This window comes from Bombus vancouverensis, chromosome 5 (assembly GCF_051014615.1).
Source record: "Bombus vancouverensis nearcticus chromosome 5, iyBomVanc1_principal, whole genome shotgun sequence".
Taxonomy (NCBI): Eukaryota; Metazoa; Arthropoda; class Insecta; order Hymenoptera; family Apidae; genus Bombus; species Bombus vancouverensis.
In genome coordinates, this window is record NC_134915.1 from 14640251 (window position 1) to 14653485 (window position 13235).

At 30.5% G+C, this 13235-nt stretch overlaps 5 protein-coding genes across 9 annotated transcripts; 2 read left to right on the top strand and 3 right to left on the bottom strand.

Moving 5' to 3' along the window:
- Positions 1–77: 77 nt before the first annotated feature.
- l(1)G0320 (signal sequence receptor subunit 1 l(1)G0320) lies at positions 78–1846 on the top strand. The gene is made up of 5 exons (XM_033338424.2): positions 78–347; positions 650–817; positions 896–1155; positions 1228–1495; positions 1570–1846. Exons 1-5 carry the CDS (start codon positions 284–286, stop codon positions 1635–1637), a joined length of 828 nt encoding a protein of 275 aa, XP_033194315.1. The 5' UTR covers positions 78–283; the 3' UTR covers positions 1638–1846.
- Positions 1847–2636: 790 nt separating this feature from the next.
- On the top strand, positions 2637–3648 carry Der-1 (derlin 1). The gene is made up of 2 exons (XM_033338425.2): positions 2637–3185; positions 3279–3648. Exons 1-2 carry the CDS (start codon positions 2747–2749, stop codon positions 3590–3592), a joined length of 753 nt encoding a protein of 250 aa, XP_033194316.1. The 5' UTR covers positions 2637–2746; the 3' UTR covers positions 3593–3648.
- A 716-nt stretch (positions 3649–4364) lies between these two features.
- RpL12 (ribosomal protein L12) lies at positions 4365–5606 on the bottom strand. Its single transcript, XM_033338465.2, has 4 exons — positions 5447–5606; positions 5295–5368; positions 4720–5110; positions 4365–4406 (listed from the first exon to the last, which is right to left on the bottom strand). Exons 1-3 carry the CDS (start codon positions 5481–5483, stop codon positions 4724–4726), a joined length of 498 nt encoding a protein of 165 aa, XP_033194356.1. The 5' UTR covers positions 5484–5606; the 3' UTR covers positions 4365–4406; positions 4720–4723.
- A 1001-nt stretch (positions 5607–6607) lies between these two features.
- On the bottom strand, positions 6608–7789 carry UK114 (reactive intermediate imine deaminase A homolog UK114). The gene is made up of 5 exons (XM_033338413.2): positions 7635–7789; positions 7300–7460; positions 7066–7134; positions 6928–6983; positions 6608–6847 (listed from the first exon to the last, which is right to left on the bottom strand). Exons 1-5 carry the CDS (start codon positions 7703–7705, stop codon positions 6791–6793), a joined length of 414 nt encoding a protein of 137 aa, XP_033194304.1. The 5' UTR covers positions 7706–7789; the 3' UTR covers positions 6608–6790.
- A 1252-nt stretch (positions 7790–9041) lies between these two features.
- LOC117158970 (uncharacterized) lies at positions 9042–13109 on the bottom strand. 5 transcript variants are annotated; one of them, XM_033338401.2, is made up of 5 exons: positions 12971–13109; positions 11596–11783; positions 10195–10955; positions 9908–10059; positions 9042–9791 (listed from the first exon to the last, which is right to left on the bottom strand). In XM_033338401.2, exons 3-5 carry the CDS (start codon positions 10951–10953, stop codon positions 9389–9391), a joined length of 1314 nt encoding a protein of 437 aa, XP_033194292.1. In that variant the 5' UTR covers positions 10954–10955; positions 11596–11783; positions 12971–13109; the 3' UTR covers positions 9042–9388. The 5 variants fall into 5 exon arrangements, with proteins under 5 accessions (XP_033194292.1, XP_076474687.1, XP_033194291.1 ...); XM_076618572.1 differs by having other exon boundaries at positions 11596–11654; positions 12971–13108; XM_033338400.2 differs by having other exon boundaries at positions 12837–13100.
- Positions 13110–13235: the final 126 nt, after the last annotated feature.

Sequence of the window (13235 nt, forward strand, 5' to 3'; positions counted from 1 at the left end):
CCTTTAAATTCACAAATCTGCAGCCTAGTAATTCAATTTAGTATATTGGCAACATGAAACCTTTCATTTGTGATGTCCTTTATTTAATGCCAACGCTACGTTAATGTTCCACGTTGTAGGATTGACGATTGCGTTACTGTGCTTCCACGTCGCAGGCAGAGATGGTAGCAGGTTGTGTTATTTCGAAGCACCGTAGTCGAGTGTTGATTTGAAGTGAGTGTTCGAGAAGTGGAATAAATCGGTTTTCATAACAGGAAAGTTAGTTTTGAAACAGCACAACGAAATGGAGAAATTTAGCATTTTTTTATTACTCTTTATTTCTGCAATTACTTTCACAACGAATAAAGGTAATGGATAATAAAAATCGTCAACTAATATTTGTTTCATACGTTATGATTTATATTTGTATTACACATATGTAATATATATTGATATAAAAAAATTACTTTCCTTTCTTTTCCAGTTTTTCTATAATTTATATTGAAAATATAATTAATGCAACCGTCACAAATGTCATTTAGTAAATTTGAACTAACATCTTAGATAATAAATTCAAATCATATTGACTGAATTAGTTTTTTTATTTTACATATGTTTGTAACTATTTATGTATAAGTAATCCTGTTTGTATTTTAAATTTTTATTACAGTTTATGCTCAAGAAGATGAAAATATAGATGATATCGTGGATATTGAAGGAGAAGATAATTCTGTGATAACAGATGAAGAACCAGAAGATGAAACAACCACTGCTTCATCTGATGCTGATACAACTATATTATTTACTAAACCAGTTTATAATGGATTATCAACATTGGGTATATATAATAAGCCTTTTGGAATCTTATTAATATTTTTAATGTTAATATTAATTAGTAATTTATTTACTTTTCTAGAATTACCAGCTGGAAATTTAGTTGAATTTCTTGTTGGTTTCACCAATAAAGGAGAATCTGATTTTATTCTTGAATCTTTGGATGCCTCTTTCCGTTATGCGATGGACTTTAACTTTTATATCCAAAATTTTTCAACTGTTGTATATAACAAAATTGTAAAACCAAAACACGAAGCAACATTAGCATATTCATTTATTCCATCAGAAAATCTTGCTGGAAGACCTTTTGGTTTTAATATTAATCTAAATTATAAAGATTCTGTATGTAACACATTTAATGTTCCATTCTAAAAGTATTGATGCAAAAATTGACAAATGTCCATAATTTTGCAGAATGGTATTGGCTTTAGTGAAGCTGTTTATAATGAAACAGTGCAAATAATAGAATTAGATGATGGTCTTGATGGAGAAACAATTTTCTTATATGTATTTCTGGCAGCATGTGTGATATTGACACTTGTAGGAGGACAGCAACTTCTTTCATCTCTTGGTCGTAAATCTCGATCTTCTAATACTCGTAGAACTCCTGTCGAAGTGGGTACATCGAACCCTAATAATGTAGACTATGATTGGTTACCAAAAGAAACATTAAATAGAATTAGTAAGTATCTCATATTTTATTTACTTTAAATAAAATGTAAAAAATAGCATTTTACATAAAAATCTTCCTTACAGATAAATCTCCTAAAACGCCCAGACAGAGTCCTAGGCAACGAAAAGTTAAGAGAACAGCTGATGATTAGTTGTGTTAATATATGTGTGTTTGTCTGCTGTCGTGTGTAAATAGGAAGTATGGTTTTATATTCTGTAACAATTCTTTAGTAACAAATTTTCACATTTTTCAATCCGTACTGTATTAAAGTCTCTCTCTCTCTCTCTCTCTCTCTCTCTCTCTCTCTCTCTCTCTCTCTCTCTCTCTCTCTCTCTCTCTCTCTCTCTCTCTCTCTCTCTCTCTCTCTCTCTCTCTCTCTCTCTCTCTCTCTCTCTCTCTCTCTCTCTCTCTCTCTCTCTCTCTCTCTCTCTCTCTCTCTCTCTCTCTCTCTCTACATCATTATTGTACATCTAAAATATCAGAAACAACATTATACCTTATAATGGAACATTTCTAAATAAATTTTATAATTTATTCTTGATGTTATATAATGCTGTGGAAAAGAAAGGGACAACAAAAATTAAAATATGAAACTTTCATATAAATAGTATTACAAAATTTTCATATAGTACTACAATGAAATAACCATATGAATACATGTACATTTTATAATCACTGTCAATTTTGTTATTGATCACCATTTTTGAAGTGCTGTTATATCAATAAAAACAATTTTATATAATTTATTTTTGTATTTGTAATATAAAACTTTATAATAACAATGTAACTACTGGAGAAGCTTTAATATGTATTTATAAGTTATGTATTATTTATAAATTCACAATTATATTAGAAATTTAATATAAGTAAATTCTAAGAACGTTTATTTTTTGTTTTAGAATTTTGTAAGAAATTATACTATAACATGAAAATATGAACAATTCTACAAAATCTTCTTCATACTATTTTTTTCTTTTTGTAATTGAAATGGAATTAAAATTTTGTATCTTCTTTTACATTTTTTGTTCTTAAATATTGAAAGAATAAGTATAGAAATTCTTACTAATTCTTAATAAATATAGAAATTTAGAATTCTTACTAGCACCATATCTGTTATTATATGTCCTAACCTAGCCTACGTTGTGTCGTTGTTTAGTCACTAAATAATCACACGTCATACATTGTCATACTGAGTTGTACGTACGTGTCGAATTTGGTGTTATACATATTAATTATTATATTAACGTAAAAATTACAAAAATGTCAGACGTAAGGAATTGGATTAATTCTTTACCAATTTTTACAAGATATTGGCTATTATGTACAATAGTTTGCACGTTAGTTGGAAGATTCGGGTTAATAAATCCGACTTCACTAATACTTATAAACGATCGGTTTATAAACAATTTTGAAATTTGGAGAGCAGCCACCAGTGTGTTTTTCTACCCTTTAAATCGGGGTTCGGGATTTCATTTTTTGATTAACTGTTATTTCTTATATAATTATTCGTTGAGGTTAGAACGTGGAGAATACGATGGACGACCAGCAGATTATTGTTTCTTACTCTTATTCAACTGGATATGCTGCGTTATCATAGGAGTTATTGGTGAATTACATATTCTTATGGATCCTATGGTACTCAGCATATTATACGTTTGGTGTCAATTGAATAAAGATGCTATTGTTAATTTCTGGTTTGGTATGTATTTTTCTTTTTATAAGCATAAGGCTATAAATTTATCAGTCATTCTATCGTATCTTATATTAATTATATGTTTCTATAAATCAACAGGTACACAATTTAAAGCAGTATACTTGCCATGGGTATTGTTTGCATTTAATCTCATTATCTCTGGAGGTGGCATGATGGAACTTTTTGGTATTCTAGTGGGGCATCTTTATGTGTTTTTAAAATTCAAATATCCTCAAGAACTCGGTGGACCTGAATTATTAAATACTCCAAAAATTCTTGAATCTTATTTTCCATCTCAAAGAGGTAATATCAGATGGTTTGGAGCTGCTCCTATGCAAAGAACACAAACACAACAAGCTAGAAATACATTTGGTGGTCATAATTGGGGACGAGGATATGTTTTAGGAGACTGAATTGTTAAACCTATTATAGAGAAATGTCATTTGATATTAAAATCTTTTCCATTGTTCTCCACTGTTTTAATTTAACTAGTTTCATTAAGACATGTATAAAGAATGTACAAGTAATTTTGGTTTCTAATGTTTTAAAAAATTTCTCAACAATAAATGCACTTAATATGGAAACTCAAAGTACAGAATATATTTCAATAGTGATGAAATAATAGTGTTTTATTCGTTTTAAAATCTGTTGATATTTGCAATTTTATATCTGAATTTCATAGATTATAAATATTTTTTTTATACGTAATATAACAAAGTAATCATATTAATACTTGAAAAATTTTTAATTGATCATGACTTCCTTAGAAATATATAGCTACCTTAACTAGTAAATACATTGAATACATAAAGTGATTTAATGATTTTAAATTTCCTCGTAGTTTAGTATACTTTAAATTTTGGCAATAAAAATTGTAAAAAATTAATTTATAAAAGGAAACAGTCAAATCTAAAGTAAAGATAGATTTTATATGAATGAAAATAAATAATAACATTATGTTTGAAAATCATTTTTAGTATAGTATTTGCACACAAATTATTCTAACTACATAACATATTTGTTACATATTATAATTAGTATATCTAACATTAAATAAATGTAATAAGAGTATGTTATGTGGATGTATGATATATATTCATTGTGTACAAGGTATATGATATATTAAAACATTTTTAATTTATTTATATCCTTAAAAGGAGGGAACATACATAAAAATACAACACATTCATATTAAAAATGTTTTATTTTTTACTCCTTATGATAAATCTGAAACAATGGGAACATAAAATTTTTGTAATTAAAATACTACATATGTATGGTATCTTAAATGATGATTTTTTATTGAGGTTTTCTCCTCAGTAGCAATATCTCTGACAGTCTGTAACAACATTCTAAATTGTTACAGCTATCGTGGATGGGATGCTAACCCCTACCAAGAGCTCAAAGCAAATATTTTACATAACAATATAAATATCATTTATTTATTTAGTTATCCATCATTTTAGTTGTATAATAAACTCTAATATTTGATAAAATGGGACATTGTGCTGAAAATATTGGCAAGGAGCTCTAAACTTACCATATTATTCATCTGGGACTTGGAGACTTCCACCATTAATTTCTTCGATAAGATCTCGTGGTGGTTTACCCTCAACAGTACATCCAACTGATTGACATGTACCTAATATCTCCTTCACAGTACCACTAAGGTACTTTGCCATAGACCTCGGTCTCATTGATCGAGCAATGGAAACAATATCATCAAATGATAAATTTCCATTGTGTTTTATATTCTTCTGCCTTTTTCGGTCCCTAGGTGGCTCCTTCAAAGCCTTAATTATTAAGGATGCAGCAGATGGAACCACCGTAATTGTAGCTTGTCTGTTCTGAATTGTTAACTGGACGGTAATTTTCAAACCCTTCCAGTCACTGGTAGCCTTGGCGATATCATCACCAACTTTCTTGGGAGACTATAAATATAAACCAATATTTAAGCACTATATAAATGTTTTTTATTTATTAATAGAACGTAAAATAGAATCAAACAATGAAAGAGGAAGATTAATATTTACAAATATAAAATAGAATAATTTATCAAAAAGTTAGAAGAAATATTATTCATAAATAATTTAAATTTATAAAATAGAATCTTACTAAACCGAGTGGACCAATTTTTGGAGCCAGAGATGAAGTTGCTCCTACTTCACCTCCAACGCATCTTAGATAGACTATTGAAACAAATATGCATATGTGAGGAAATTTTACACTCTTGTAATACATATTAAAATGAAATATTAAAAATATACCTATCTTGATTTCATTTGGATCAAATTTAGGTGGCATCGTGATGATAACGTTAATATGCAAAATGAAACACAATCGAATAAAAGAAATAGGAACGACACCAACACGTGGTAAATCTCGTTCGAAAAGAGTGAAAGCGGTTGTGAAATCGAGGTATGTAGAACTGCTGTAACATGAACTATATAACTCAACATAGATTTACATTCAAGTCGTCTAATTGTGACATAATAACACACCATAGTAATAATAATAGAACAATACGGATGCGCCTTTACAATTTATTAAAATATTCCTAAAACATTTTAATACGCTTCAAACATCGACTACAGTCTACTGATTTGGGTACTACAAAGCGTAATAGAAATTGGATACCACCTCCTGCAGTTTTATGAAATGGTTGTTCGTATTCACATACACTTCATGAATTTTCAAACTCGATTTTTCACAAACGAAGTTCTCAACGCGATTTTGTTATTTTTGATCTTCGTCTTATTTTGAGCCATAGAATCTGTCTAACCACATTTTTATCATAAATGACGGACTACCCTTTATGTAACGATACTATTCATATCTGCCGCTATGTTTGGTTGTTGTCCATGTCTATTCTTTAATCATTCATATTCATTCGTATTGTTTGTTAGGATACAGTTATATACGTTTTTGTTTATTTATTACAGTGACATGTTAAACACAAACATTTTAAATATAATATTCTTACAATATTTACGATTTTATTTTTATTTTACGAGATAAAAATTACATTTATCGTTACACTTTTGTCATACCATTATAAATTATTATGAAAATACAAAAATGTTTTCTTTCTTTTTTATAATGTAATATAATTTATTTACAACATATAAAAATTCTTCTTTTGCTACACCTGATATTAATTAAAAAGTATTATTTCTTGTAACAAAATACAAATAAAAGTGTGTTTTTTATAAATTTAATTTTTATGTTAATGTTATATGAAATATTTGGTGACTTTGATCAGGTTACTATTAACATTCATTATTTTACGTTTTTTATTTTTTTTATATGTCCTGTATAAAGCAAGATATTAGAGGAAACTAACCAAAAATATTTATTTCTAAGGTTTTTCAATAGTACAAAAATATTTAATATAATTTATGAAAGATATTTCCCATTACTATTAACAATTATTTGTTTTTAAGAAATAAACTTATATTTAAATATACATATGGTAAAAGAACCAAATTGTTATTAATATAATCATAAAAGCATCATACATAAAAATAGTAAATTCGAAATAATATTTAAATTCTTAGATGTAAACATATTTCATTAATATATAAAATTTAAATTAATTTTGCTTGTAATATTCAAATTGTTTCTACCTCGCCAACAACAGCAATAGCTTCAATTTCAAATTTTGCACCCTACAGCAACATTTTATGTTTAACGTTAGCGGTTAGATTTTGAATTATATGTATATATTCATATGTGCATTACTTCTTACCATTGGTAACTTTCCAACTTGAAATGTAGATCTAGCTGGATAGTTCTCCTTAAAAACTAAAGGAAAAAAAATGGTGCGTGGATATGTACACAAATATAACATACACTTATATAACGAAAACTATAAATTAAATCTTACATTCTTTGTAGACTTCATTTACATCACTAAACTCATTAATATCTTGTAAGAAAATTGTTGTTTTAACGACTGTAAATAAATATAGAGTAAATATTATTAATGTTTAATAAAATTAATTATTAAAATTATTAATCACTGCTGATAATGTTTATCATCATATTTCTCGATCGTTTCAGAATTGAAAAATGTAAATTAACAAATTAGAAAATTAAAAAAATTTTAAATAAATGAAACCTTTGTCATAATTAGATCCAGCTTCCTTTAAAATGTGACCCATATTTATAAGAGCTTGACGAGCTTCTACAGCAGCACCTCCAGCAACAAGTTTTCCAGTTTTAACATCAACACCAAGAGATCCAGACAAATATAAAGTATGATCTACAAGTACTGCTTGGCTATCAAACAAAATTAGTTACATTGTAATTAGATAATTTCATGTATTGTAATTACATATATATTCTATTGCATTAGGAAGATTCTATTTTTGATCTAAATAAATGAGAAATATTATGTATATAATGTAAGACTTGACAAATTCTAAATAATTGGAAAAATATATTATAGCTTACTTATATGGTCCAATAGGTTTTGGACCTAATGAAGATGATATTATTTTTCTTATAATCTTCTGAGATGCCATCTTTATGTTCTCTTTCCCAGTTTAAAACACATTCATTACTTGATCTCAACTTAACTGTTGTGTCGTATATATATATATATATATATATATATATATAACTTCTTATTTACGAATATTTGATTTTTGATAAACTTTTAACCTCTTATTACGGGAGATACCATATCTTGCGTTCAATAATTCAATTCTTCCTTAAGATATAATTTTCAGAAGAAAATTATTACAATATATTTTTGAATATAACTACTGTAATTAATTTTTATAAATACATACAAAACAGAAAAAATAATACACATATTTCTAAATATATTTTCATATTTGTTTTGTACATAAAATCATAGCCTGTACACTTAAAAGAAAGTTACACCTTTATATAAAATTACAATGAATTATACAGAAATTTCAAATTTAATTTTTGTAACTTGGTAAAGAGCATATTTTACTAAATTTATTATGATCTACTTCATAATTTTATGCAGTAATTTTAATCTATAGGATAAATAACATAGAATTGAGATTATTAAGAAAATTTCACAATTAAAAATAGAAAGTACTGAAAATAAATTTATATAACTTTATAATGTACCTCTTATCGTAGATATAACTTTATTATGAGTTTAGATTTTTAATAAGAAAGTAATAAATAAATAATTTAATGAGCTTAAATATGATCCTGCAAATTGTATGTCAAATAATTTATCAGTTAAATACAGAGCTGTCCAGGTTTTCATAGTCAAACTTTAAGATATAAAATACAAAAAGAACATTTTACAAGACAAAAATAAGTGCTTATATTTCATTTTAAAATATTTATCATTTCTGTCAATAGGTAACTGACAGTCATTCGTTGTTCTACACAGTTCATTTTGATTTTGATTCATTTCAATAAATCAATCGACCGTTCATATGAATTCACTATTTGTATTAACATCTATTTTATATATTTTTTAATGTGAAATTATATGCTGCATTTTTATTATAACTTTTAATAAATCTTCAAACGAGCTATATTTATGTAAATTCTTTACTTATACCCATTCAACATATTTACAAAGTTTAGTTGAAAAAACCTAGAACATTCCACATATTCCGAAATATTTAAAAAAAAATATTTTTTAGAAAATGATGGTAAAGTATTTATTTTATGATTGTAGGCTTTTTTAAATACAAAAACTAATTTCACTTTTTTAGTAACTTCTCATGTTCTTACAAAGTTATTTATGAAACATTTTTATAAAAAAAAACTAGAATTTTATTAAATAGAAAATGGTTTTATAAGATCCCTGTTTATCATAAATAAAAAAGTGATAAAACAAAATTAAAAAAATATAAACAAAAATAAATTTTTCTTGGCATTATTATTAATTTGATACACACGGTTATCCTTATTTCTAAATATTTTGATAGATATAAAGTATTACATATAAAGTAATCAAATGAAAAGCGAAAATCTTGTAAATTAATCTTTACTTGATAAATCGACGAAAATGAGGTTTTTACAGCACAGTCATTTTATTATAATATATTTATATTTATACATACGTCTTAACAGCGTATGTTTTCTATATGAATGCATGTATGCCTGTATAGAGCATTTACACACTTTTTGCACTCCTCTCTAAAGACAACAAATATTAATGATAATGTCTATGAATCAAGAATGATTTGTAATGGGCTTACGCAATTTCAATGAGCTGTATTATTACGTCGCCCGCGTCTCTTTCGAGTTCCAGAAGGACGATTTGAAGAGGTCCATTGTTCATAAAAACGTTCTGCTTCTAACCATTCTTGATATTTGTACCACCATTCTTCCCACTTTATGTAATCATCTAAAGTAAGATCTCGTAGATATCCTCTTGCTTTATAATAATCATATCTAACACGAACATCATCCCAACATTCTAGACCTCTTGGACCTTGTGCTAAAAGTGATTCAGGATAATGTCCTGGTGGTGGAGAATCGTATCCTAGTCTTGCAATTCTCTCTTCACCCTCTATTACAACTTTCATCGCATTTTCTCCATCCTTTGTGATCCGCATATTTTCCATGTCCCTACGATCGACACTCCATTGTGCCATTTTACCAAATCTAAGAAAAAAGAACAGTTTTGTGTTATTATAAGACCCTTATCTTTTTCAAATATATGTATTGTGTTGTTAAACTGATGTTTTAAATTTTACAACATATTAATAATTAAATCATACCGCTCTGATAATGTCATTTTAGGTGGACCCACATGTGATGTTGTGGAAGAACTATCACTGTCTTCACTAGGTGAGGACTCAGGAGGTGGCCTAATCATTTGAGTTGTTCCATGACTTGAATGAGTTTTTTCTACCTTTACAGGTTTACGCATCTGTACAAGTTTCATAGTTATATATTGAAATATAAGAGAGATGTATAAATAAACGAAAAAGATTAAAAATGTAGACAGAAGTATATTAATTTAAAATCAGAACTCATAATTAGTTATGAACAAAGTATGTTTTACCAATGGAATGGGATCTGGAACTCTTGGATCTTCTGGGATTCTAGTGTGATGTTTTTCTTTACGCCGGACCTTGGATTCTTTTTCTTTAATTGCCTTATAGTCCTTTTGATGACGTGGTGGAGGCTGTGGTGTGGGCGGGGGTGTACGTGGACGTGGCAAAGGAGGTGATCTTGGTCTAGTACGAGCTGGTATTATTCGTGAACTTGATGGTACTATTTCTTTTGGATGTGCTCGAGCTCGAACTGGTGTGAGTGATCTTGAACGTGAAGGAGAGGGTTGAGCGATACGTCGCCTTTCCTTTGGTGAACAGACACTGCATGATCGATCAGAACAAGTACTTCCTGTGCTTGGACTGCGTGTAGGTCGTCCTCTGGTATGTGATCTATCGCGAGGTGACCGTGGGCTTCTAGTTCGAGGACTACGTGGTCTTGGTATATGGGGACTTCGAGGTCTGGGACTTCTTGGACTTCGAGGATGTCCTCTACTAGGTTCTCCACTTGCTGTGCCACCGACATATAATTCCTTATATCCACTGTGTCTCCATCTATTTGGATCGCGTTCCTCTACTTCCAAAAGCTTTTTATTCCAATAACTTGACTGAGATTCACGAGCTTTCCGCATTACGCTATCTAATTCTCTCCGTTTTCCTGAATTTTCACCGTGCGGTCTGGGTTGTGATACATTGGTATCCATCCGTAACTTACTAGAACTGCTACCACTACCGCTACCTCCTCTTCGTCTATCATAGTCTCGTGACATTCCTAAAACAAAATGTATTACATTTGACATTTGTAATTACTCCAGATGTAAACAACTATCATTTTTACAATTACTTTAAGTACAGTTATTTATACAAGGTGATTCATAAATTCATATCGATATTTCAAGGGTAATTCCTATGTACTTTAGTTTGAAAGCTATAAATGATTACAGAAAATGTTTAAAGCGTCTGTCTCATGCCTCAACACATGTTATTGCATGCCTTAATGTTGTTTGTATATACAGCTAAAGTATATTTTGTTTTTTGTAAAGTTTACAAATAATTTTTATTTTCCTGTTTCTAGAAAACATTAATGAACTAGGGAAAATAAAATATTGACTGTCTGAAATTCTATCTGATTCATACTGATTAATATTGTTTGTAAGCTTTGGATAATCGCAAGGCATGTCTTAGCTATGTATGCAATAATGCTAAAGCATATACTAATGTGTATTAAGCCATGAGGCTAACCCATTGAACATTTTTTTAATCAACCATAATCTGAAAACTAAGGATATAGGACATATGTTCATATGACGTTTATTTACTGTAATGTGTAGATCCATCTCCTGAAGTACTGGCATGCATTTATGAACCCTCTGCATATTTCATGAATTTTCTATTCTTAAATAGACACATACCTGATAGAAATGTTAGAATAGAAGATATAGGAGGAGCGAAAAGTTGGTGATCCAAACGCCTGCGAGAGCAGTCAACACGTTAATTTTCAATACATGATAGAATGCCCATAAAGATGATAATACGTTGGACTAATTCGCCATGAGATCGCTAGAAGAACCAGTATCATTCGTCCTTTGGGTCGACTGGCCTATGTAAAAAATTCTACATGTCACAAATGGGTATCATCTGGAGTGGTGAAGCAGTGGAAAAGTTAGTATATATTCCCGATCAAAAGCGTATGTTTTCTCTGAGAATAAAAATTTCGCGAAAAATCCATATGTGGTACTGGACATCACCCGTCGCGAGACCTTACCATCGCCACTCTCTGCATGTCCAGAATTGTAGTACGCTTCGATCCACGATCCATAAATGTTGGTCGCGTGGACTTTTCAATGAGTCGAACCAAATTCAGAGATCGCCCTCGAAAGGCGTCGCGCGCGCGTGTCAAGTCGATCGTGTCCAGGTATTTTCGTGTTTTATTAACCGGACCGAACCGCGAATAGGGTATGAAGTTTATCTCGGGCATTACCCGAGTAATGCCATACCGGACGGCACTCACGTAGCCGATTACGATACACGATAAGATTACTCGCGTCAATCATTACACCGATGGTACACACAGGTGAGAAAATACAATGAACGCCGCGGGTAGGGCTTTTTCGCCCGTTTCTTGACATCGTGAAGGATGTCATCCGCGGAACGTGTCACCTTCTCGGTACGCATCGGAGGATATCTTGTCGCGTCCGATTCGTAGCCACACCGAAACGCGGTAGCACGGAATTTGTGGCTCGAGTAACGGGTACGTCAAGGTCACGTAAAGGCCCGACTGCGCGATTTCGCGACCGGCGAAACTGTATTTTTCGCGACACCATTTCAGATATTACCCGGGTAACACCTTACTGGTGTCGTAACGGAGAACTCAAGAAGATACCTCAAGTATTGGCTTGAGGAGATAAAAAGAAAAGAAAGAGAGTGTCCGAAACCGGGTATATACGCGTATAGCCTCCTTCGCTCCTTTCTTTCGTTAAAAGCGAAGGTCGGCTCTTCTCGCTTTTTCCATTTGCTGGTACACACCTTTGCACTATGTATATATATACATATATATATATATTTGTTTTAACGTAGCTTCACAAAACTCTTACTCGACAGTATGAAAATAGATCTCTAACTTTTTTTGGTAGCGTTGTCTGCTATTTCGTACCGAAGCGTCAGTGGCATTCATTCGTTCGCACCCGATGGTCACTTTGAAAATCAATTGCCCACCCAGTGAGCGCTATCCGAGGAATTTCACGACATTCACCGGGCTCAAGAACCATTCGAGATAACGACACTCACTTTTCTCACCGCGGCAAATTGCAAACTTGCATTTTCTGGCACGAGAATCGGTGAATCACTTCCGCGTGACGTTTTACGAATGAAGATTGTTTAAAGGAGATTTTCCTTCTAGAGACGCACCAAATGCAAGAAGATGCATTCCAAACGAGATAAGTAACAGATGTCGCTGCAGGAATACGGTTAATCGTAAATTCCTCTCGTTACTTATAAATGATTTTCTACTTTTACATTTATGTGTATTCATTCTTTTGGCAGTTTGTATCGA

Excerpts from the sequence above, each read along its gene's own strand:
- LOC117158970 (XM_033338401.2), bottom strand. The coding sequence starts at position 10,953 with ATGTCACGAGACTATGATAGACGAAGAGGAGGTAGCGGTAGTGGTAGC. Across the intron at positions 10,060-10,194 it reads TTCCAGATCCCATTCCATTG|ATGCGTAAACCTGTAAAGGT; the intron begins GTAAAACATACT and ends AAACTTGTACAG. Across the intron at positions 9,792-9,907 it reads AAAATGACATTATCAGAGCG|ATTTGGTAAAATGGCACAAT; the intron begins GTATGATTTAAT and ends CTTTTTTCTTAG.
- Der-1 (XM_033338425.2), top strand. The coding sequence starts at position 2,747 with ATGTCAGACGTAAGGAATTGGATTAATTCTTTACCAATTTTTACAAGA. Across the intron at positions 3,186-3,278 it reads TATTGTTAATTTCTGGTTTG|GTACACAATTTAAAGCAGTA; the intron begins GTATGTATTTTT and ends ATAAATCAACAG.
- RpL12 (XM_033338465.2), bottom strand. The coding sequence starts at position 5,483 with ATGCCACCTAAATTTGATCCAAATGAAATCAAGATAG. Across the intron at positions 5,369-5,446 it reads TCCAAATGAAATCAAGATAG|TCTATCTAAGATGCGTTGGA; the intron begins GTATATTTTTAA and ends TTGTTTCAATAG. Across the intron at positions 5,111-5,294 it reads AAATTGGTCCACTCGGTTTA|TCTCCCAAGAAAGTTGGTGA; the intron begins GTAAGATTCTAT and ends TTATATTTATAG.
- UK114 (XM_033338413.2), bottom strand. The coding sequence starts at position 7,705 with ATGGCATCTCAGAAGATTATAAGAAAAATAATATCATCTTCATTAGGT. Across the intron at positions 7,461-7,634 it reads AAACCTATTGGACCATATAA|CCAAGCAGTACTTGTAGATC; the intron begins GTAAGCTATAAT and ends TTTGTTTGATAG. Across the intron at positions 6,848-6,927 it reads AAGTTGGAAAGTTACCAATG|GGTGCAAAATTTGAAATTGA; the intron begins GTAAGAAGTAAT and ends ATGTTGCTGTAG.